This window comes from Ranitomeya imitator, chromosome 5 (genome assembly GCF_032444005.1).
Source record: "Ranitomeya imitator isolate aRanImi1 chromosome 5, aRanImi1.pri, whole genome shotgun sequence".
In the NCBI taxonomy this organism is placed as follows: Eukaryota; Metazoa; Chordata; class Amphibia; order Anura; family Dendrobatidae; genus Ranitomeya; species Ranitomeya imitator.
In genome coordinates, this window is record NC_091286.1 from 76,544,812 (window position 1) to 76,570,791 (window position 25,980).

The 25,980-nt window shown below is 39.9% G+C and overlaps 1 protein-coding gene across 1 annotated transcript; it reads left to right on the forward strand.

Moving 5' to 3' along the window:
* Positions 1-549: 549 nt before the first annotated feature.
* On the forward strand, positions 550-25,720 carry HAO1 (hydroxyacid oxidase 1). Its single transcript, XM_069767901.1, has 8 exons — positions 550-716; positions 6,715-6,866; positions 7,235-7,490; positions 11,763-11,938; positions 15,764-15,855; positions 21,052-21,210; positions 21,304-21,373; positions 25,472-25,720. Exons 1-8 carry the CDS (start codon positions 580-582, stop codon positions 25,537-25,539), a joined length of 1,110 nt encoding a protein of 369 aa, XP_069624002.1. The 5' UTR covers positions 550-579; the 3' UTR covers positions 25,540-25,720.
* The last annotated feature ends 260 nt before the right edge of the window (positions 25,721-25,980 follow it).

Below are 25,980 nucleotides of genomic sequence, written 5' to 3' on the forward strand. Positions count from 1 at the left end.
CACACTGCATATTACACACATACACACACAGCATGTTACACACACACTACATACACACATACACATACACACTGCAAATTACACACACACCGCATGTCACATGCACACTGCATATTACACACACACACACACTATATGTCACATACTGCATATTACACACACACACTATATGTCACATACTGCATATTACACACACACACACACACACTACATGTTATACATACGCACACATGCACATCTCCGCTTAGACACATGGAGCAGGTGCACATATAGTATTGGCCGAAAATCTTAACAATGCCATAAAATATAAAAGTATATAAACTTTTTATAAAACAATGTAAGCAGAAAAAGCCAGAATACAACCTGCAAGTGATAAACGTCTCAGTTTTGCACAAAAGGAGAAAGTCCATTCTAAAACTGTATGTATGCAGACTGGCGTTTATCCATTTACAGGGAGGACTGCCATAGGTCATGTAAACAGGACACCGCATTAGTTATTTATTATCTTTCCCCCCATATATCAAACTCCAAATAACCCATAGCAAAGGTTCGGTGACTCAGTGGACATATCAACTTAAAATGTCTGCAAATCCTATTACTTTGGATGATTTTGAGCAATATGCTAAGCGTTTTATGAAAAAATCAGTGTATGATTATTATCGATCAGGGGCCGAAAATCAACAAACCCTAGCCGACAATGTTGCAGCATTTTCAAGGTGAGACACAGAATGCAATTATTTACTCCTCTTTTCTTGTTGTTAAAAATAATCATGATCGCCTTGTTCTACATTTCCCTACTGTACTCGTCACATATTCTGTTAGTAACTTGGGAACTAAATGTTGTAATTATCTCCATAGAACCATTTGTGAGAAATACAGCAGTTACGGGAATACCGGCCCCTGAATGTACACATCCTACCTGCTATTCTATTATTGCCATAGGTTTAAAATTCTGTATTGAATCATTTCTTAATGTGTTTTCATTTTTTGAGTTACTAATCATGAAATGAAATAAATACTGTGTTTTACTTTTTTGCTGCTAATACTTTTTATGTTATTTCACCTAATTAGTGACCACAAAATTTTGTCTCATTGCTTTCAGTAAGGCAGGTTCACAAATCCGCATTTCTCGGTTCGTGTATGAGACAAAATTTCCAAACCAACCAGTGGTTTCCTATATGCCTCTTACGTCACATTCACACATTCAGTATTTGGTCAGTATTTTACATCAGTATTTGCCCAATCCAGGAGTGGAACAATCAGAGGAAAAGTATAATAGAAACATATGCACCACTTCTGGATTTATCACCCACTCCTGGTTTTGGCTTACAAATACTGATGTAAAATACTGACCAAATACTGATAGTGTGAATGTGGCCGCTGCAAAGTTGCTGAGTGTGAAGGTACCTTTAGGCTGCTAGTTCAAATCAAGAGAGCTACTGTCGGTCTGGAAACTGATTCATACGCAAACTATAAAATGCAGACACATGAAGCTGAACTTAAGCTACATTTTTATATTTGTGTGACATGTCCAAGAGAAAAAATGGAACGATATGTGGACTCAGAGATTCATGGACCCATACTCACACAGATTAGTGTTTGACATACCTGAGATGTAGAGAAGTTCCTATTCTGATCTGTGTTTTTGGATTAGATTCGGATTTCTTTCATTCAAGTCTGTAGAGATAGGTCAAAAAGAGATGCAAATTGTAAGGCTTCCATAAAAATGGCTGAGAAAAAAAAAGGGTGCACAACGGATGCCACAAGGAGAAGATTCAGATGATACATGAGAAAAAAACAGTCAATGGTTAACGGATGGTGAAATTGGCACGGATGTGTGATTGTAGCCTTAAGGTACCTTCACATGCAGCAACTTTACAACAAGAACGACAACGATCCGTGACGTTGCAGCGTCCTGGATAGCGATCTCGTTGTGTTTGACATGCAGCAGCGATCTGGATCCCGCTGTGCCGTCGCTGGTCGTAGCTAGAAGTCCAGAACTTTATTTGGTCGTCAGGTCGGCGTGTATCGTCATGTTTGACATCAAAAGCAACAACGCCAGCAACGTTTTACATGGAGCTAACAACCAGCGAGAACGATAAGTGAGTCGCCGTTACGTCACTGGATTGCTCCTGCATCGTTCTGGAGTTGCTGTGTTTGACGTCTCTACAGCGACCTAAACAGCGACGCACCAGCGATCGGCTCGTTGTCTATATCGCTGCAGCGTAGCTGAGTGTGATGGTACCTTTAGAATTATAGATACAACATCTTTTAGTGGCTAACAAAAATGTTTAAGAAGCAAACATTGGGGACAACTTGTGTCTCTTCATCAGTCATCAGTTGTCTCGAAAGCTTGCAGTTTAAAGGGGTAGTCCAGGTTTAGCAACAAAGTCTGCAGTCACTCTATGTTGTCTTGCAGTTGCACCATTGGGCCCGGAGAATTCTCATAAAGTGACTGAACACTTTCATGAAAAATCTGGGTATCCCTTTACTATAATTTCAGCCCTTAATTATTTTAAGCAGATTTTTGTGTAACCGTACAGTTAAGTCCATATATATTTGGACAGAGACAACATTTTTCTAATTTTGGTTATAGACATTACCACAATGAATTTTAAACAAAACAATTCAGATGCAGTTGAAGTTCAAACTTTCTGCTTTCATTTGAGGGTATCCACAATAAAATTGGATGAAGGGTTTAGGAGTTTCAGCTCCTTAACATGTGCCACCCTGTTTTTAAAGGGACCAAAAGAAAGGCTATTTCATGGACAGGTGTGGGCAATCCCTTCGTTATGTCATTCTCAGTTAAGCAGATAAAAGGCCTGGAGTTGATTTGAGGTGTAATGCTTGCATTTTGAAGGTTTTGCTGTGAAGAGAAACCTTTTGCACTATACTTTTCTGATTATACCATTGGATGCAATATAGGTATACTGTCCATAGCGGCAGTCCACCTGGCCATTATGGGGCTAGTGATTCGGGGGGCCTCATGCAGCTTGGCACCAGGCCCCCTCCTCCTGATATCACAATTTCAGCGATATCCGCATCCCCAGGATCCAGATACTGTTGAATAGAATAGCGGATCACGGGGCCATAAACTCTTTGACTCACCATTCAGCCTGCACCTGTGAGTCTTGAGACTCAGAGCAGCAGGCACAATGTCATCACTACATTGAGCCTATAGCATGGTGCCTCAGACCGGAGCAGTATGCCAGGAAAACGGTGTTTTTAATGTTATTAATTGTGGTTGTGGGTCCTCATGCTGAGTGGGTCAGTATACTGAGTGAGGGCTGGTAGAGGCCAATTTATTGAGTGGGGAGGCTTGTGGGGGCTATTATACTGAGTGAAGGGCTGGTGGGGGCCACATACCGATTTGGGAGGTGTGATTGCTCACATACTGTGTCAGAGGCTTTGGGGGCCCTTTGATGAGTGGTAGGCTGTGGAGGCCATCATACTGTGCGGGGAGTTGTAGAGGTTATTATACAGTGTGAGGTGCTGTGAGGGCCATTATTCAGTGAGGGGCAGTAGGGGCCATGATACTGTGTGAGGGGTCGTGTCATACTGTGTGATGGACTGTGGGGTGCATGATAATGAAAGGGGGGCTGTGGGGTTCACATACTAAGTGGGTGGTTGTGGGGGCCCTCATTATTTGTTGGGGCACTCTTAAGGTACCGTCACACTAAGCGACGCTGCAGCGATACCGACAACGATCCGGATCGCTGCAGCGTCGCTGTTTGGTCGCTGGAAAGCTGTCACACAGACAGCTCTCCAGCGACCAACGATGCCGGTATCCAGGGTAAACATCGGGTTACTAAGCGCAGGGTTGCGCTTAGTAACCCGATGTTTACCCTGGTTACCATCGTTAAAGTAAAAAAAACAACCACTACATACTTACCTACCGCTGTCTGTCCCCGGCGCTGTGCTTCTCTACTCTGGCTGCGAGCACAGCGGCCGGAAAGCAGAGCGGTGACGTCACCGCTCTGCTTTCCGGCTGCCCGGCGCTCACAGCCAGAGCAGAGAAGCACAGCGCCGGGGACAGACAGCGGTAGGTAAGTATGTAGTGGTTGTTTTTTTTACTTTAACGATGGTAACCAGGGTAAACATCGGGTTACTAAGCGCGGCCCTGCGCTTAGTAACCCGATGTTTACCCTGGTTACCAGCGAAGACATCGCTGAATCGGCATCACACACGCCGATTCAGCAATGTCAGTGGGAGAGCCAGCGACGAAATAAAGTCCTGGCCTTTCTGCCCCGACCAGCGACATCACAGCAGGGGCCTGATCGCTGCTGCGTGTCACACTGGACGATATCGCTATCCAGGACGCTGCAACGTCACGGATCGCTAGCGATATCGTCCAGTGTGACAGGGCCTTTACTGAGTAAGTGGTTGTGGGGCCTAAGTAGGGGGCTGTGAGGGGATCCATGCAGAGTTGGAGGATATGGGGGCCCTCATAATGAGTAGGGGCCATACTTTGTTGGAGGCAATATGGAGTCATCCATAGGGACATAATTACTGTGTACATGCTACAATACATGTCCATGTATGTCTATATATACAGTGGGGGAAAAAAGTATTTGATCCCGTGCTAATTTTGTAAGTTTGCCCACTGACAAAGATATAAACAGTCTATAATTTTAAGGGTGGGTTAATTTTAACATTGAGAGATAGAATATCAAAAATAAAATCCAGAAAATCACATTGTATAAATTATATATATTTATTTGCATTTTTGCAGTGAGAAATAAGTATTTGATCCCCTACCAACCATTAAGAGCTCTGGCTCCTACAGACCAATTAGATCCTCCTAATCAACTTGCTACCTGCATTAAAGACAGCTGTCTTACAGTGTCACCTTTATAAAATACTCCTGTCCACAGACTCTCTCAAGTAGCTCTGGTGAGTAGCATCCTATAATTCTCTCATGCAAGAGAATGGGATCCTACATACAAATGACCCCTGGCTCAAATTCTTTTGCGAGCCTGATCCGAGTGTTACTTTAATGTGATCGGATTCTCTTGCATGTGAGAATCAGATAGCAGGTGTGGAGAAGATAGAGAGCTTAATTTCACCATTTTCTCCATTCTGTGTGTTGACGTGTGTCGGTCTGCACTCGGATGACATACAAGGGCAGTCCGATATTTTGCACGCACCCATAGACTTGCAATTTGATTCTTAGATGCATTAGCAACATGTTGCGATTATTGTATTATGCCGAATCGGCATGAGAAAATAATTGCTGCTCTTCACTGCCCCATGTATATATAATATATAACATTGGACCAAGTGCTATTCAAGGAGAGCAGAGTTGTGTGTCATTACACGTCTCACATAGAGACAGCCAGGCCTGACATTCTCTAGGGGCATGTTCTTTTTTACCCTTGCATGGCACCTTATTCTTATGATTGGCCAATATCATGCAGGGGGGAAAGGAAACACCCACAGAGGAGAATCTCCACTAATGTCTCAGTGATCTTAACACAAATTAGAATATTAACTTTGCAAGCTAATATCTCTGTAATAGAGATAAGAAATCAACCAAAAATATTTGCTTTATGTAGCTCTACCATCACTATTCCATGATGTGGTGGTGAAGAATCCTCTTTAGAAAGTTGTCTGTCTTCGGACATAGACCGGTCTGTGATGGCTATGTTTGCAGCTCGATGTTTATGCATAGAACAGAAAGAATGGATTTTGTCAACGTAGAAGTAAAAGAAAAGTCAGCCTCTACAAAGTGTTACAGCTTAGTATGGAATTTAGTACCACTACAAAGAAGCTCTTGTCTGTAGTAAGTGTGTGGGTAAGCTACAATGTAAAAACATCATAAAAATGATACTAAAATAGATGTCTCTATTTCTTCAGCTCATAAAATCTGATGAAGATAACAATTAGCTGTAAAAGTATTGTAAACACATTGTAAATAGCATTAAATGACTATGTATCTGGATTAAGTGCAAACTAAATGTACATTAATCTAAAAAATGACTGCTTAAATATTGTAGGTTTTCTAGAAAGTTTGAAAATCCTGTAGAATTTGCATAAATGCAGACTGAGCGCCCTGACAGATTCTTAGATAATCTCATTCTTCAGCCAGCAATGCGCAAAGAAACAAACAGCCTTAAAAGACAAATAACATTTTTTGCTACATTTTTGCTGAAATCTAATTGTAGAAATAATTTTTAGACCAAAATACAAGCATTTAGGTCAAATAAAATTGCCACCAAAAGTGTCCATATTTTTTAACCCACAGACAAAACACCCCCATTTTTCGTAGCACTTTACAATCATGGAAAGAGACAATAAAGAAAATGTCAAAATGCTAAAATAAGTAAACGTTTACTTTGAAACGAGCGTGTCGAAAAGTGCACCATTTATAAGAAGTATGGGGAGAAGCAAACCTGATATATGTAATAGTCACTTAGAATGGGCAGAATATGCACGGCCAATGTAGCAGTCTCGTAAAGACACCTCTTCTGCAGAAATTTGGATAAAACAGCGTGACAGAAACAATATGGTGTTTGCTGTAAAACTGGATTGGATTCAGTTGCAGGACTGCTTCTTGTCATTAGCACGTTGATTAAAGAATTGGCACAAATAGCTGCCATGAAAACTGATCTTTTCAGAATTTGCCTTGAAACATTGCTCAATTGCAAAAAAAAAATGTGAAAACCAAATCCTAAACATGTGTCTAAAGCTCGATTTCCATCTCATTGTTGTCAGATGGAGGTTGTATCCTCGTGTTCTGCGAGATGTTTCTGCTGCCGATCTCTCGACAACCATCCTAGGACAGAAAGTGAGCATGCCAATATGTGTAGGAGCAACAGCAATGCAGAGAATGGCTCACCCTGATGGAGAAACGGCAACTGTGCGAGGTAAACCCGCTCTTCTTGTAACACAAGACTGAGCTCCTCCATAGAGAGGTGTCCTGTAAAAAAACATACTCCAAGATAGATAGGTTTTTTAAATATAGGAGTTGCATCCATTAAGCTTGTACGTCCATTGAGAACTTCCTCAGAACTGAAACCTTGGGCTGGCACTGCAAAATGCAGTTTCAGTTTATCACGGGTTCTAAGATTTTGGTAACAATTAATGGTTTATTATCAATATTTTGAGCTCAATGGGGCAAATTTACTAATCCTGTGCAATATTAGACAGTGCAAACTTTGATTTTACAGTCATAAAATTTACCAAATTAATAGCAGTGGCTCATTCCCGATGGTAAATTTGCTGCACAATTTAGCTTGCAGGTCATCTGGAACAGGAATGATGTTGAGCTCTTGGGCAACCTCCTCCATTGAAGAGGTTGCTGAAGCTGCACCGGACTGTCTACGTTGGATGCAGCTGTACATCTACAAGGATCGCAACCTAACAAAGTCACTGGTTCAAAGGGCTGAACAACATGGATATAAAGCAATCTTTCTAACTGTGGACACGCCTTATCTGGGGAGGAGACTTGATGACGTGCGGAATAAGTTCCAACTACCTCCTCATCTCAGGTAATATTCCCGTAATTGTTACTGATTGTACAGGATTAGAAAAAAAGTCAGTCTTCTTCCAAACATACCATCACACCATCTTACAGGCCGTGGGTGGAATTGCAGCTCAAACCTCTCAGTTAAAGTAGTAGTTAAAGGGAACCTGTCAAACGCTTCATTCCAAATGATTCAAAGCCTAGATACACAATTGCAGCCAGGCATGTTTTTCTCTAATATACTCTGGCATTTCAGAGAAAACATAGTTTCAGAAGCTGGTCGAGGACCATAGGGAGAGACATGTCTAGTTCATGCATGGGTGGGACCTGTCAATCAACTATAGCAATGCAGGGAAAAGGCGGCTGGGGGCGGCATCACACTAGTAATATCAATCCCTCCAGCCCTCTGGATCCTTGACCTGTTCTTCAAACTATGGTTTCCTTGAAACACTGGTTTATTATAGGGAAAAATGTAAATGGCTGTAGTTGTTCGGTTGGGCTTTGATTCATGCTGTGCGTAGTTAATTACAGGTTCCCTTTAAACTCTGATCAATATATTACTTTTCCTTAAAGAGATATTGTCATTTAGATTTTTATTAAATGAAAAAGAGGTATTAACTATTGTAACTACTTTGTAATATAATACACTACCTGATTCTACCTATTTCATGCTTTATGCTGCTCCCCAATTGCTGCCCCTGTCTTTTTTTTCCACTCTAGCAGATGGCGGTTGTTCTGTTCTATTCGTACTCGGCTCAGTCGAGGCTGAATATTAATATTTGATAAGGGAAGAGCCCTCTGCGATATACCAGCTCCACACAGCTATGACAAGCATTGTTGCCCATATTCATCAAGATCGGTGCCAGACTTGATGAGAGGGCATGCTGGTGGAGTCAGAGGCTAATTAATGATTCAGGCGAGTCTTAAAAGTGTTGTGTGCCTCCACCTCCTGTATCAGCGCCCTGAGCTATATACATTCAGCAGCAGCAAAATAGCAGAATTTTTTTTAATAAAGACTATTTAGAAAATCGCTCAATTTTGCATTTAGAAAGCAAATGAACAATAAGAAAAATTTAATGCAAAGGCCTTAAAGGAAACCTGTCAGCAGGATTGTGCACAGTAAGCTACAGACAATGTCAGGCTGATGCCGTTATACTGATTAACCCCTTAATGACCACCGATACTCCTTTTAATGGCGGCAGCTAAGGGTAGTTATTCCTCAGCTGCTTTTAACGGCGCTAAGAAATAAGATTATAGTGCCCTCCAGCATCGGAAATTCTCCGGGGTCTCCGCTACCCCCGGAGAACATGATTCAGGTCGGTTTTTACCATCCTCAGTGTTGCGATCAGTTATTCACGGAATAACGGCGACCGCAAAAAAAGTCTGATTTTCTATCTATTTTTCTCTCCTCAGATATGATCCAGCACATCAGAGGAGAGAGAAATGGGGTCCCCGAGCACTCCAGTACCTCTGGCACCTCTTGCATCTTGTCATCTCCCCCGGTGTCTTCTTCCGGGAAGGAAATGGCAGGCGCATACACAGTGTGCCCGCCGAGATCTGCCGGTTGGCACCTGGCAACGATAGGAGATTTTTGCTACTGGTTTATTTTGATCACTCTGATATACCCTATCACAGTGATCAAAATTTAAAAAAATGGTAAATCAAAGCCCCCTTGATCACCCCCTTAGTTAGGTAAAAATAATAAAATAAAATATATATTTATTTCCATTTTTCAATTAGAGTTGAGGTTAGAGCTAGGGTTAGGGTTGGGCTAGAGTTAGGGGACTAGGGTTAGGGTTGGGGCTAAGGTTAGGGTTTGCGTTAGAGCTAGGGTTAGGATTGGGCTAGGGTTAGGTTTGGGGCTATGGTTAGAGCTAGGGCTACGGTTCGGCTAGAGTTAGGGTTGGGGTTAGGGCTAGGGTTAGGTTTGGGGTTAAGGATGTGTTGGGGTTAGGGTTGTGGTGTTGGAGTTAGGGTGATGTTGGGGTTAGAGAGGTGGTTAGGGTTGGTATTAGAGTTATTGGTGTCTTGGGGTGAGGGTTGGGGTTAGGGCTGGGTTAGGGTTGGAGTTAGAATTGGGGTTTTCCACTGTTTAAGTACATCAGGGGGTCTCCAAACGCGACTTGGCACCCGCCATTGATTCCAGGCAACTTTGCGGTCAAAAAGTCAAACGGTGCTCCCTCCCTTCTGAGTCCTGCCATGTGCCCAAACAGTGGCTTTCCCCCAGATAAGGGGTATCTGCGTACTGAGGAGAAATAGCACAACAAATTTTGTGGTCCAATTTCTCCTGATACCCTTGTGAAAATAAAAAAATATGGTTCCAAAGTAAATTTTTCGTGGAAAAAATAAAATAAAATTTTTTCCTTCCACATTGCATTAGTTCTCGTGAAACACTGGAAGGGTTATTAAACTAATTGAATGTGGTTTTGCGCACATTGAGGGGTGCAGTTTTTTTTAATTATGTCACTATTGAGTATTTTCTGTTATATGAACCCCCAACTCACTTCAAATGTGAGGTGGTCCCTAAAAAAATGGTTTTGTAAATCTTGTTGGAAAAAATAGAAATCACTGGTCAACTTTTAACTCTTATAACTTCTTAACAAAATAAAATTATGTTTCCAAAATTGTGCTGATGTAAAGTAGACATGTGGGAAATTTTACTTATTAATGATTTTGTGCAATATGACTCTCTGATTTAAGGACACAAAAATTAAAAGTTTGAAAACTGCAACATTTTCAAAATTTTGGCCAAATTTCTATTTTTCCATAAATAAACGCAAGTCATATCGAAGAAATTTTACCACTAACATGAAGTACAATATGTCACAAAAAAACAGAATCAGTGGGATTCGTTGAAGCGTTCCAGAGCTATAACCTCATAAAGTGACAGTGGTCAGAATTTTAAAAATTGGCTCGGTCATTAAGTGCAAAATTGGCTCTGTTACTAAGAGATTAAAATAATACCTTGGTTGATGAAATCCATCTTGTGGTTGTTGTTTAATGTTTATTTTCAGTCTTGAGTTAATGATATGCTCGTGCTCCGGGTGGCCTCTGGGGGGTCTTCATGTGGTGTTCTGATTAGGTATACATAATGCAGACTGCTGACAGGCCACTGATCCCTTTTTTTTCCTTTAAATACTTAAGGAAAAAACCTTCTGCAGGCAAGTGCCTGCCGTTTCACCTGCGCTGCAACATAATCGCATGTTTAATTTGCAGTTAATAAATGTGCTTTATCTTTTCCTGAGGAGTACAAAAAAATAAACTTTAAAATGGCGCCCGCCACATCTGCGCAGTAGCATCTATCGGTGTATATAGAGGTGATCCAATAGCTGCTACTGCGCATGCGCCGGTGGCACCATCTTGCTAGAGAAGAAAAAAAGTCCTCCTCCAAGATAGCGCCGCCCGTGCCTGTGCAGTAGCAGCTACAGAATTCTGGCGTAAAACCTGATGAATCGGGCCCTTTGTGTTAAATCGAGTAAGGGAGGCAACTAAAATCAAAAGGGATGACCTTCAGTTCAACAAGTGGCAGTGTTTTAGACGATTGCATTGCTATTTTTATGATTTCTTTGGTGTAAATCCTTATGGACCACAAACTTTCTACAGTTCATCTTATTTATCCAAAATGTATCTTCATAAGGGCTCACTGAATCATTTGGTATCAGCTGAAAGGGAATCTGTTAGCAGGTTTTTGTTACCTCTGAGAGCAGCCTGATTTACCCAAGGAGAAGTTGAATCCAAATATGTATCACTTAGGTTACTGGGTGCAATCGTTCTGACACAATCAGAGTTTTTAGATTAGCAGTGCAGCAGAGCTGAGGAAGCTAACCCCGCCCACACCAGGCAATGTATGTACAATGTCTATAGACAGTGAGGTGCCTATCACAGGAGGGGGCGTGTCGGACTAGCATGTATGTGCTGCTGGGTCAGAGAAATGATAAACTCCCTGTGCTAAACAATCATTGCAAGCAAGCAAACAAAACCATGGAGCTTAATAAGAGAGACATTCCTGAAATCTGTGTGTTTACCCCGACCTCATGCTGTCTTCAGATTTCATAGCAAAAAACTGCTAACAGATTCCTTTTAATGGTTTTATTCTTGAATGTGTTATTTATTAAAGTGTCAACTTCAAAATATATTGCTGATCCCAAACAACCCACTTAGTGCAATGGGATGCAGGCTAAAAAAGATTAAAATGTTTTAGCTCCATGTCTATGTGCATCCATAATCAATTTCTGAAAATATTTCCCTTATGTATTCTTGTAACTAGCTATTCATTTCTGTTAATAAATATCTGAAGGATGAAAAACTTTGAGACAGAAGACTTGGCATTTTCATCAAAACAAGGCTATGGAGATAACAGTGGTTTGGCAGTGTATGTGTCACAAGCGATTGATGCTTCTATCAAGTGGGAGGACATTGAGTGGCTTAAAGGATTAACGTCTCTGCCCATAGTAGCCAAAGGGATTTTAACAGGTCTGTAAAAATGTAATACCAACATAATCAATTAATTCAGCAGCATGGTGGAAATTAGGGCCTTATCAAGATACACTTCTAATTTTCTTATGATAAGCCCTTTAGACGTGTTACCGGATGGCACCAGTGAGGATCTATGACCCAGCCCCATAGGTGGCAAAAAACTCAACGTGCTGAAACACTACATAGAATACCATGTCCATTGATTGTGACACCAATTCCTAAAGGCAATCTGTCACCCCCTGGGACAAATACAACCTATTAATATGGGCATACAGGTGATAGAAATCTTACACTAGTCCTACCTGTATGCCTATCCCCCGCACAAACATGTCAATGATAGAGGAACCAGGTTTATGTCACTATTTTGTTTTTTATATTTACGTATATATTTATACATCTGATTAATTCATGTTACATCATTTCACCTTTCAGCTGCAAGACTTGGGCTTCATTCAGACATCCTTGTAGCACCAACGCGTTCTGTGTTTTTCACGGATGCAATTGTAGTTATTATAGTCAGTGAATACAAGTCTATGGGTCCATCATGAGAATCATAGTCCATGGATCCAAGAACATGGATGACATCTGTGTGCAATCTGTGCACTGTCCGTGATTAAAATTGCAATGAAAAGGAGAACTTTGAAATATATTTATTTATCCACACGTGAGAAACACTGACATCTGATTGAGGCCTTAGGGTATATTCATGCTGTACATTACCTCAGGTCCAGAAACTCAAGAGGGGACTAGGCATTGTGGCACTCGCAGACTGTAAAATATGGTGATGTAATTGCACCCTAAATGTAGGGGTATATGTATGTATCCATTTGAATGTAAAAAATAAAGTGACTACTAGTGAAGAGCGAGTATACTCTTTGCTCGGGTTTTCCCAAGCACGCTTGGGTAGTCTCCGAGTATTTGTGACTGCTCGGAGATATAGTTTTCGTTGCCTCAGCTGCATGATTTACAGCTGATAGACAGCTTGAATACATGTGGGGATTCCCTAGCAACCAGGCAACCCCCACACACATGTACTCATGCTGGCTAGCAACCGTAAATCATGCAGCTGAGTCAACAAAAACTAAATCGCCGAGCAGTTACAAATACTCGGAGACCACCTGAGCGTGCTCAGGAAAACCTGAGCAACAAGTATACTCGCTCATCACTAGTGACTACTTTAACCCCGTCATGACAAATGACATATACAGTATTTACATCATATGTCGTGTGCCTGACTTTGATGTCATCTCCGGCGCTGGACCCACATCTTTCCCCGCAAATGACAGCTGATTTAACAACCGCCAGTAGATCAGAGCTCCGCTCTTGGCTGTTAGCCAGTTAAAGCCTGCTGTCAAACTCTGCTGAAGCTCTGCTATTTTTAGCACAGGTGATCAGATGATCACAGCCTCAAGTCTCCTGAAGGGACTATTAAGTAAAGTAAAAAGTGTTAAAAAATCTGAAAAAACAAACAAAAGTTCAAATCACCCCATTGAAAATAAAATAATAAAAAATATACATATTTGGTATCGCTGAGTTTAGAAATGTCCGATCTATCAAAATATAAAATAAAGTAATCTGATCGGTAAATGGTGTAGGGAGAAAAAAAATCGAAACGCCAGAATTAAGTTTTTGCCGCCACAACATTGCAATAAGTGGCCATCAAAACATCGTATCTACCACAAATTGTATCAATAAAAACATAAGCTCAGGGCACAAAAATAAGCCCCCACCCCACCTAAGATCATGAAAAAAACATTGCAAACACTTTTTTTTCATATAACCGTCAGAATAGATACAAAACTATATATGTTTGGTATCTGCCTACTCATACTGACCTGGGGAATCATATTGCCAGGTCAGTTTTACCATACAGTAAACATGGTAAATACTATTGAACCACACTTGGAATTGTTTTCCAGTTTTCCAATTCATGTGGTAAAATCAATTATGTTTTTCAAAAGTACATCTCGTCCCACAAAAAACAAGTCCTTATACAGCTGTATTGAGGGAAATGTAAGAAAAAAAGTTATGGCTCTTTAAAGAAGGGGAGGAAAAGCCAAAAACAAAAAAAAAAAAAGGAAAATGGCCATGACTGAACGAGTTAAGGACTAAGCCTTAATACATACATATATGCTCATGTCAGTTTTGACTGGCCAACACTTAAACCAAGTATCTAATATCAGTCAATTAAAGGGGTTATCTGTCACTTAAGATCTTTTTTCCTATAAGGTTAAGAACTCACCGACAGGTAGTACCTAACTACCTTCCTCTTGTGCCTTGCAACGGATCTTTCCTTGGTAAGAGCATTCAATGACCGCTCCGGCCAGCGATTCTCCTTCTCCCGGTGATGTCATACTCTACTCTGCTATGGGACATCCCAGCTATTACCATGCTGATTGGCAGCTGGCTCCCTTCTGACTGACTGCGGAGAGCCGGCTGTCAATTAGCATGACAACAGCAGTGACATACCGCTGACAGAGCAAACCAGAAGAGAGGTTGCTGCTCTGTTGATGTGAAGTCAAAGGAAGCAGGATAATTGTCGCCTGAGCTATGAAAGATTGCCACATGGCAGAACAGGCATGTAGTTAGCAACTACCTGCTGTTAAGTTCTTAGCACAATAGGAAAATAAAACCTAAGCCCCAGATAACCTCTTTGACCTACTGTAAAGTGGTCCAATCAATAAGCAAGTATGTATCCCACTTACTAAGATGTTTCAGGCCAGATGCATGGCGCATAGCATAACAATGGAGACAGAAAACTTCCAGAATATGATATTCCTTAAGATAAAGGCCTTATTATATATCCACTGAAGTGGATATGATACTCATAGATTCTCCTATGAGTATTTTTGTACTCATAGGAGAATAATAAATTGACAAACTATTGCAATGCTATATTGCTAATAATATGCAAATTGCCTCTTCAGAGAAAAAGAGGACTTGAACTCTATAGCGCCACCTGTTGGAAGTAGCGATCCTACAAGTCACAATCAACTCTTTAACGAGTCGTGCAAAATGACTTAGGATAAAAGCCAAATCAGTATCTCAATTGGCAGACACGGTGTTTCGGGCTGTTGGCCCTCCTCCGTGCGAAGCATGAGAATTGCTAATATTGCTAATAACACATTCAAGTTCAATAGGGGAAGAAAAAATTAAATATGTAATAATAGCTAAAAAGATATTTCAAAAATAAAAAAAATACTAACCTCCCTTTTTCCATTAAAAAATAAAAAGCATATTTTTAAAGTAAAATAATTCATTGAAGTCAAACTATGAAACTGTTTAACCAATACTGTAAAAACAGAATGAAAAAAAAAATTCAATCTCCTAAATTGCTGTTTTTTGCTCACCTTACCTCCAAAATGGGTAACAAAAAGCTGTCAAAATCATGTGTAACCCAACCCCCAAAACATTTAAAAGCTGTCAAACAAAAAAATCTTCATATATTTGGCATCATACTGACCAACAGACTCAAATCGTAAGGTAATTTTTACTACACAACAAACACCCAAGACCCAAAATTTATAGTGGAATTGCAATTTTTGTTTCATCGTTTCACCATACTTTTTCTCTTTTGTTAGTACATTATATCGCAAAGTGAATGGTGTCATTTAAAACTAAAACTTGTCTCGCGAAAAACACATAAATATGCTTCTCATGTACAAAGCGCTCAGATATATTATATGGCTTTGTGGATGGAAAAATGTAAAAAGTTATGACCTTTGGAAGAAAAAAAGGAAAATGGAAGCAACACGAGAGACTATTAAATGATGGACTTCTATGCTGTACATGTAACAGTACTGATTGTATCTTTCCTTAAAGCGGAGGATGCAATAGAAGCTGTGAAGTGTGGCGTAAGCGGCATCTTGGTGTCCAATCATGGAGCGCGCCAGTTGGACGGGGTCCCAGCCACAGTAAGTGCATGGTTAATTTATAATGAACCGCAACTCAAAGGGTCTAGATACTCAACAGGGCTGCAGCATGTAAAGCTGTTTATATCAGAAAGGTGGCACATAATTCTGCAGCTGTAGAACTATTCTTCTGTCTACTTTAAGCAAATTTCAAGATCCAGAGTTCAAGTTTAGGGAAGTTATAGAACCTCTTTTACCCTTTCTTTTGATACATTGAGAACATGGTGTACAAATAGGGGCCGATTCATCAAACGGTTTCCACCAGAATTCTGGCCTAAAACTGCTTGCACCTGGTATAGATAGGAGAAGAAAAAAAGCACCAGTATCCAAATGCTACGACTTAGGGCCATAATTGACTTAAAATGCGCCAGCGGTGGTTTCTGTTTTATGAAACTGTATCTGAAGCCATTGCGTTGCTATTAATTGTACAATAAGAAAGCAAGACATTTTAATATTACAATATCGTTGAGCAACTCAAAGTTGTGAAAAATTGCAACTTTTTACATTTTGATGCCAGCTCCATCAACTTTTTGAGAAGTTGGCTGTGCTCGGGCAGGACAGAAAAAACTCCAGTCTTAATGAATCAGGGCAGTAGTCTGAGTCCAACTTGGCCCACTGAACAACTAAGCAAAATGCCTGTAGAAGAGAAAAACAACTTTCTTGTTGGTACCACAAATATTTCACTCACCCATGGTTTTTCGTTGAAGTAGAAAAAGTGGCTCAGTAGTCTGTGTGAACCTTAGAGCAAATTTCCACATATTGAACACAGTTTAGTAGTCTTTGAGGAATATGTTTGCATATTTTTTTTAGATACAAAGCTGTATTATGGGACTGTCCTCTGATACTTGAAACTCTTCCATGAACAGTCTTAACACCAGTCATTCCAATGAACAAATTCCATAGAACACTTTATTTTTCACCATTTCACCCCTATATGGGAACATGGCTATGGTTGAGAAAGCCCCTGGTTGTGTCCACACAGTAGCTGCTGGTTGATAGAGCGAGTTTGCAGTGGATGGCCTTCTTGTTGGGATAGCAAGACAAGCCAGGTCAGGTATTGGGAAGGAGAAGTAGATACATAAGGCCGATTCATTAAAAGGAACCTGTCACCTGAATTTGGCGGGACCGGTTTTCCGCAATCTTGCCTTGCGAAGGCGTGTACTACGGAGGACATAAAATGAACTTCTATCCAATATTGCGGCCAGCATGCAGCCAGCGGGTAAGGAAAGGGTGAATCAAAGACCCGAAAACTCCGCCCATATGACCGAAAACCGGTCCCGTCAAATTCAGGTGACAGGTGCCCTTTAAGGCTGGCTTTTCTTATAACAGTTGTGAAAAAAAGTCTGCTAGAGTAACATACACTAATTTCAAGAGCTGCCAACCTCTTAATGAATTTTACATATCTTTTGGGGCTGTAGATCAACACAGTTTGAAATTAACTCTTGCTGTGAAATGTAGTCCATTTTTGCTATAGTGATGCTGTTGGGCTGCACTTGGCCATGCCCCATTGCAATAAATATTGCTCACTTTAAGAAAAGTGTTAGTGCTGACCTAAAAATATCACAAAAAAAGTCACATTTTTGCTCAGACATGCATAGGTTCAAAAACTTGCAGCTTGTACATACCGCACTAGCTTTCTTATATAAAAGACATGATGAATTTTGTCCATAGAGTTACATTAGAAAATTATATGTATCCATCCCTAGAGGACGCTTATGAGCTTACTGTATACAGTTTATTAACTAGATCAGGACCAGACCATCTTCACCCATTCTCGACCAAGTACATTTTCAGGTGTTATCGTTATAATATCTGTGCTTTTAATGAATCTAAAAAAATGTTCTCTTTTCGATATTCAAATAACTTTTTGCCTCTTTTTTTTCCAATATCTGAGGCCTAATTTTTTGTAATTTTTTTTATATTCCTTTTATTTTGCTAATTAATTAAAAATATAAGGAAGAAAAATGGAATGTCTATTTTTCACCTTTTGTTAGCGGTTTTTTTTATGACCACAAAAGACAGCTACAAAAATTTTTTAAAATTGTGTTCCGCATTAAGTAGAAATTATTTTTATTTATAGGACATACTTTTTTTTTACAACAGTTTCTGGGCTATAAATAGCCATTTGGACAGGTAGTGTTTTTATTTATTTATTAATTATTTTTTCCTTTTCTTCTATTTTTATTTTATTTCTTTTTTCACACTATGATTCCCTTAATTTCTTCATGACCTCTGGGGCAATTTGAACAAGTAAATACGTTATTTTTATTTCAGATTACACTTGGACCAAAGGGCTACTATATTAATCCCATTTACAGGGGCTATTTAGCAGAGTTGACTGGGCCCACTAGGACCAAGCAGCTCCCGATCCCTCCCTACACATGATCACTGGGTTCTGGAGGAGGAAGCATTGTCAGTACACAGCGCTCATTCCGAATTGTGTGCACAGTGATCAGGAAGGCAAAATAGTAAAAATTCATGTCTGCCTTCTCTTTGGGCAGTTGGCTGTGTCTGACATCCGGCTCCCTGTCCTTGCGGCTTCATAATCTGCAGTAAGCTGTCTATTCTGCATTGACACTTAAGAATGTCACTACAGAATAAAGCATGGACTGCCCACGCATTTAACGTCTATGCGCAGTCCAGAAATAGTCCGTAGTGGTGGGCAAAGGCAGGCAAAATCTTACAATTTTTCTCTGTTTTCAGACAGCAATGAAGATGGCTTAAAAAATATATGGCAAAAAAATGTGAAAAAAAAAATTCAGACTTGTTAAAATTTAAATTAAAAAAGGTTCAAGTGTATTCACTTTATCAAAAAATCAATAAAGAAAACAGCTATTTTACACATATTGTTCCTAAATGTATCAGAAAAATGTATTGGGGTAATCCAGGATATTGACATAGTACAGAGACCTCATATGCAAATGCTCATTCATGGGCGGAACACAGGGTTCGAGGTACATGGGGGCGTATCTAGAATATGTTTATGTGCAAAAAAGTTCACCAACATCTTTAACACAGTACTACAGGGAATCACAGAACACCAAAAATTGGCAAATTTAGTTTCATCTCATTCTCATCTTTGTACACATATTTGGATACCATCTTAATACCAGGATAGACAGTGGGGGAAATAAGTATTTGATCCCTTGCTGGTTTTGTAAGTTTGCCTAGTGACAATGACATGAACAGTCTGTAATTTAAAGGGTAGGTTAATTTTAACATTGAGAGACAGACTATCAAAAATAAAATCAAGAAAATCACATTGTGTAAATTATATAAATTTATTTGTATTTTGCAGTGAGAAATAAGTATTTGATCCCCTACCAGCCATTAAGAGTTTGGGCTCCTACAGAACAGTTAGAAAAATATTTAGAATTGGGAGTCCTCAGTGGTTGATACCTTTTAATGGCTAACTGAAAAGATGGTAACAAATTGCAAGCTTTCGAGACTACATACGTCTCTTCATCAGGCAAAGACTAAAGCAAATTCTGAAGAATCACATATTTATGCACAACATAGCACAGAACTGTCATTATGGGAGAGTGATAAGTGATACAGTTGTGTCCATTAAAATTGGAAAGTTCCTAGATTAGGAGTGAATGTTTTGTTGTCCTCTTATTGGGGAATGGTTCTGTTATGATGACCCCACATGGTCTGAAGTGCAAATTCCTTACTTGATGTAAAAAGACTAGATTTACCCACATTAAAGACAGCTGTCTACATAGTCCCCTTTATAAAAAGACTCCTGTCCACAGACTCAATTAATGAGTCAGACTTTAACCTGTACTACATGGGCAACACCAAAGAGCATTATAAGGATGTCAGGGACAAGATCATAGACCTGCACAAAGCTGGAATGGGCTACAAAATCATAAGTAAGACCCTCGGTGAAAAGGAGACAATTGTTGGTGCAATAGTAAGAAAATGAAAGAAATACAAAATGACTGTCAATCAATATCGATCTAGAGAACCATACAAAATCTCACCTCGTGGGGTATCCTTGATCATGAGGAAGGTGAGAAATCAGCCTAAAACTACACAGGGAACTTGTTAATGATCTCTAGGCAGCTGGGACCACAGTCACCAAGAAAACCATTGGTAACACATGATGCCATAAAGGTTTAAAATCCAGCAGTGCCCACAAGGACCCCCTGCTCAAGAAGGCACATGTGCAGGCCCGTCTGAAGTTTACCAATGAACACCTGGATGATTCTGTGAGTGATTGGGAGAAGGTGCTGTGGTCAGATGAGACAAAAATTGAGATCTTTGGCATTAACTGACCTCGCTGTGTTTGGAGGAAGAAAAATGCTGCCTATGACCCAAAGAACACAATCCCCACTGTCAGGCATGCAGGTGGAAACATTATGTTGTGCGGGTGTTTCTCTGCTAAGGGTACAGGACTACTTCACTGCATCAATGGGAGAATGGATGGAGCCATGTACTGTAAAATCCTGAGTGACAACCTCCTTCCCTCCACCAGGACATTAAAAATGGGTCCTGGCTGGGTCTTCCAGCAAGACAATGACCCAAAACATACAGCCAAGGCAACAAAAGAGTGGCTCAAAAAGAAACACATTAAGGTCATAGAGTGACCTAGCCAGTCTCCAGACCTTAATCCCATAGAAAACTTATGGAGGGAGTTGAAGCGCAGAGTTGCCAAGCGACTGCCTCAAAATCATAATGATTTAGACATGATCTGCAAAGAGGAGTGGACCAAAATTCCTCCTGACATGTGCGCAAACCTCATCATCAACTTAAAAAAAAGTCTGACTGCTATGTTTGCCAACAAGGGTTTTGCCACCAAGTAAAGAAATTTATATAATTTATACAATGTGATTTTCTGGATTTTATTTTTGATATTCTATCTCTCAGTGTTAAAATTATCCTACCATTAAAATTATAGACTGTTCATGTCTTTGTCAGTGGGCAAAGTTACAAAATCAGCAAGGGATCAAATACTTATTTCCCCCACAAAGGCTGGATATTTTTTACCCACAAAGGCTGGATATTTATGCAGTGACCCTGTATACTTTCTCTGAAGATGTAAGTGTTATTAGTTATTAGTGATGTTATTGCTGTAGTTTATAGCAGAAACATTCTTATATTGTACCGTGAATGATGGTTGTGTCTTTTATTCATGTTACCGATTTACAGTATATGTGATACTGAATATCATTTATTCACCGTTTTACCCCACAGCTTGATGTGCTCCAGGAAATTGTGAAAGCTGTGGATGGAAAAGTTGAGGTATATCTTGATGGTGGAGTAAGGAAAGGAACCGATGTTCTGAAAGCTTTGGCATTAGGTGCCAAGGCAGTGTTCATAGGAAGACCTGTGTTATGGGGCTTGGCGTATCAGGTACAGTAGAATTATAGGATATGGAGACATGTAGAATATATTACAATTATCAGTAGAATTTGAATTGCTTTACACCTTTTGTACTAACACAAGGGAGAACATGGTGTGGAAGAAGTACTTAATATTCTAAGAGATGAATTTCGGCTGGCCATGGCTCTCTCAGGTAAGTTAAAGAGTAAATATAAAAATATGTGTGTATATACATATGTGTGTGTATGTGTTTGTGTGTGTGTATATATATATATATATATATATATATATATATATATAACAATAGTCACATGAAAATAGGACATTTTCTCATGTATCTTATTAGTGAAGTTTGCTTCTAACTCCTTCTGCACTGTTCGTTCAATCATGGATAAAACCTGTCCTCAGTGAATACAGATTTTTGCATCACTGAGGAAGGAGATGACAGTTGGTGCTTATAAAGTTCTATGGATAGAGGAGAGGGAGGCGCTAGAGGCAAATACAGATATTCTGCTTTTCCTGAAAGGACAGGTAAACTTTAATGTACTTTCTTCATGGTAGCAATCATTTCACACCATAGTTGCTGTGACTATCCCTAAGCTTCAGATCTGTTCCTTCTTCTATACTTGGTAAAGTTTTTATATTATGCTGTTCCTATCAGGGGGTCTGGAGGGATGACAGAGGCGCAGTCACTTCTATTGCTCCTTTTGGAGGTATAAGCCAGGAAATGCTTTGGCGCAGTTTAGACCATGTGAGCTATTCTCTCTTTTTTAAGACATTTATTCAACATCAAATGTATTATATTTGGTAAATCTCAGGGTATTAGTTTTGCCCACAGTGTTTCTCAAGTTATTTAGAAATCAAGAAAATGTATGCTGCTACCACGATCCATGCAGCCGGCCTTGTGCGCTTATCTTACTGCAATCTGCAATAACTGCAGCTTAGACATGAAATCTCTATCTTACTGCATCCATTATCAGCAGAGGCATAAAGCATAACTGGACATCAAGGCACATGGTTATGAATGCAGATCCTACACAGTAGCTTCTCCATGCATTATGGGTTGCATACAACCCAATTTTTCTACAGTTTTACCTTGTACTGCAGGTGGCGACATAACCAGATAATTTGGCTACCGTAAAGCCGGCCATACACATTAGATGGCTATCAGACGAACCATGCACCGGCTGATAGTTAGGCTGACAGCCATCTAGACCGTCTCACCCATACACAGGAGTGCTCATTCGGCTAAACGCTCTTGTGTTCTACATGTGAACGACACCGATAGATATGTCTGGTGGCTGATTAAACTCCGTGAGAACTAAATGACTGGCTACCTGAAATCGGACATACCTGATTTAACATCTCACCCGACAATCAGTTGGCCAGCTGCCCCAAACACATTAGAGCGTCACCTGAACCCGCTGATATTGAGGGGTTCGTCCAACGTTGGGGGCTTTAGCCTGTGCTCCTCTCTTGAGGCAATGGAGTAGAGCACAGTTGTGAAACCATAGAAAACAAATAGACATGTGATGTCATAAGTTATACTCACGTAGTCTGCAGCCTGGAGGTCTGGGATTTAGCTGTAGCTACTTGTTTCCTACACACAGAAATATGTCATGTAAAATGGACTCTGACGTTTCCAAATCCAGCGTTAATGATGATAAATCAAAGAAAACAAGTGTAGAATCCGGTTCAGACTTTCTTTGTTGCAGTATTTTGACAAATGGGATAGCTACATCCATGCTACATCCATGCCATGAACATATACCTATAGTATCTACCGCATTATACAACTTCCAAATTGTATGGAGTCATAATACGACACCCAATATTACAGCACCCAAAGACTTACCGTATATTGGACCCTACTCGTCCTCGTGTTATATAGAGAGGCATATGCAGAATTTTGCTCTCTTGGATTCAGTATGAAGCATTATGCCATGTTGCATATAGCTCTCCATGTAGGCTCTCTATAGCGGCACATTGAATGCCAACATCTCTGTATTATGGAGCTATATGGTCTCTGTACGTATGAGATTATTTTAATACTGGGTGTTCCCAGTGTGAGACATGTATTGGCTGACAGTCTGCTCTCCTGATCTACATGTCTCACACTGGTAACACCCAGTTTTCACTTAAAATAATCTGCAATCCATGGAGGCAGATTCTCAGGAAGATCTATGTCCTGCCCAAAGATCTTAGCAGCTCATTTACGTATTAAAGAAAACCTGGATTTGTCTGGAATAAGACATTGGATCAAAGATATCAAGGTATCATTTTATTTAACTTTCTATGACCTACTTGCCCATAAAGACATACGTGGGTTTATCCTACTGACAGATTCCTTTTAAAGTATGCTAATAATCAGAACTTTCACATTTTACCTTGCTATGTAATATACACTAAATATATCATCTGTCTGTAGCCTGCATATGGCCCAAAAATGCATTTTTCCTTATAGAGCTTCATCCTAATTAGTTGGCAGTGCATTCATGCAGCGATTAGAACAGGCATTTAATGTGTAATACCCAATAAAACCCCTTTATTTGGCCAGTTCATTAAAAGAGGATTTATAGCAGGTGTCAAGCTTCTCTGTCACATTTCAAGGCATGGCTTTACCCAAGACAAAAGTGTTCAGGTAATGACTGACATGTAGAACAATTCAGACTTCAACCTATTTATTTACTGTTCTTAGTTTTAATCTCTTCATTGAAATCAAGGTCTTTGTAGTTATTTTAATCTCTTCAAAGACAAGACAGAGAAAAACTAATAAAACGTACATTTTACTGTAATTTTCTACTGTTAAAGGGCACTTACAGTAATTGGGTTGGTTTATAGACAGGGCACCAGTAAGAAGAATACTAAATTTATCTGACAAAATTTAAAGTGAGTCTATATGCAAAAATGACTGTTCAAACCAAGTACAGGCGCTCAGTGCATCTTGGTGGGTTTCCTCCGGGTTCTCCGGTTTCCTCCCACATTCAAAGACATACTGTTAGGGAATTTACAGTAGATTGCGAGCCCAATTTGTAAATTGCTGCAAAATATGTTAGCGCTATATAAAAATACAGATTATTATTATTGGTGGGGCAATTCATTTAATTACATGTTCCCACCTACTTGTTTCTCCTCTTTCTTGACCACCTTCATTTCTGATTGACAACTCTGGCTTAATGACCCAGGGAAGGGCAGACATACATGTAATACAAGTAGGTAGGAGGGTGCCAGTCAGCAGCATTCAAACTTAACAAATGGAAAAAACAGGGGCTCTGTAAAAACAAAATCACTGTCAGGTAGACCAACAAAAATTTCGTCCACAACTGCCAGGAAAATTGTTGGTATGAAAAGAAAAACCCATAAATAACATCAGCTGAAATACAGGACTCTCTGAAAACTAGTGGTGTGGCTGTCTCAAGATACACAATAAGGAGGCACTTGAAGAAAAATGGGCTGCATGGTCGACTCGCCAGAAGAAAGCCATTACTGCGCAAATGCCACAAAATATCTCACCTACAATGCGCAAAACACCAACAGAGACAAGCATCAAAACTTCTGGAACAAGGTAATTTGGAGTGATGAAACCAAAATTGAACTTTTTGGCCACAGCCATAAACGTTACATTTGGAGAGAAGTCAACAAGGCCTATGATGAAAGGAACACCATTACAACTATAAAGCATGGAGTTGGATCGCTGATGTTTTGGGGATGTGTGAGCTACAAAGGCACAGAAAACTTGGTCAAAGTTGAAGGAAAGATGAATGCAGCACGTTATCAGCAAATATAGGATGCAAATTTGCAATCATCAGCTTAGAAGCTGCGCATGGGACGTAGTTGGACGTTCCAATATGACACCGATCCAAAACACAAGGCCAAGTCGACCTGTCATTGGCTACAGCAGAACAAGGTGAAGATTCTGGAGTGGCCATCTTAGTCTCCTGACCTCAATATCATTGAGCCACTCTGGGGAGATCTCAGGCACGCAGTTCATGCTAGACAGCCTGGGAATTTACAGGAACTGGAGGCTTTTTGCCAAGAAGAGTGGGCAGCTTTACCATCTGAGAAAATAAAAAACCTCATCCACAACTACCAAAAAAGACTTCAAGCTGTCATTGAAGTTAGAGGGGACAATACACAGTATTAAGAAATGGGGTATGTAAACTTTTGAACACAACTGTACATATAAATGTCCTTAGATCAGTTATTCGAATCCAAACTGGCATTATTCTGGAATATGATACTCTGGGACTATTACGTGCATTGTAAACAAAATATCTATTTTCTTTTACAGGTTGCTGCAGTGTAAAAGAAATTGACAAATCTTTTGTTCGAGAAGACCGATTTCTTTCCAAAATGTAGACTACTGAATGGAAGCCAGAAGCTTGGTCAGGGAAAGTTATGTGGAAAGTGAGACTCATGTAACTGAGTGCGAAAATAAGCAAAAAGAGAGACCGTAGTATGCTATGTTATAATTCATCTTTGGAGTATTTTCTGAGTATTTAAAAAAAAAAAAAAAGAATGAAATTATGATACTACTTGATATATTGCTGCTTTTCTGGCTCATATATTTCCTTTTTTGAACTGTTAACCTGGTGTGTAATATGGATTTAGAATGTATTACAATGTGTTAAAGGGGTTGCCTGATTTTAAACTTCATGTCTGCAGTCTATGTGACTGCAGACTTGCAAATGCTCACAGCTCGTGCACTGCAAGCTGTCTACAGCACTGCAGCCAATAACTGAGCTCAGCTATGCTAAGAGACGCTGAGCCACTGATTGTCTACAGCTCTACTGACATCAT

What these genes read in the sequence shown, in the direction of transcription:
- HAO1 (XM_069767901.1), top strand. Translation starts at nt 580, where the DNA reads ATGTCTGCAAATCCTATTACTTTGGATGATTTTGAGCAATATGCTAAG. An exon ending in CAACTACCTCCTCATCTCAG is followed by an intron (nt 7,491 to 11,762) that starts GTAATATTCCCG and finishes AAATATCTGAAG; the next exon opens with GATGAAAAACTTTGAGACAG. An exon ending in TGGACGGGGTCCCAGCCACA is followed by an intron (nt 15,856 to 21,051) that starts GTAAGTGCATGG and finishes TTTACCCCACAG; the next exon opens with CTTGATGTGCTCCAGGAAAT.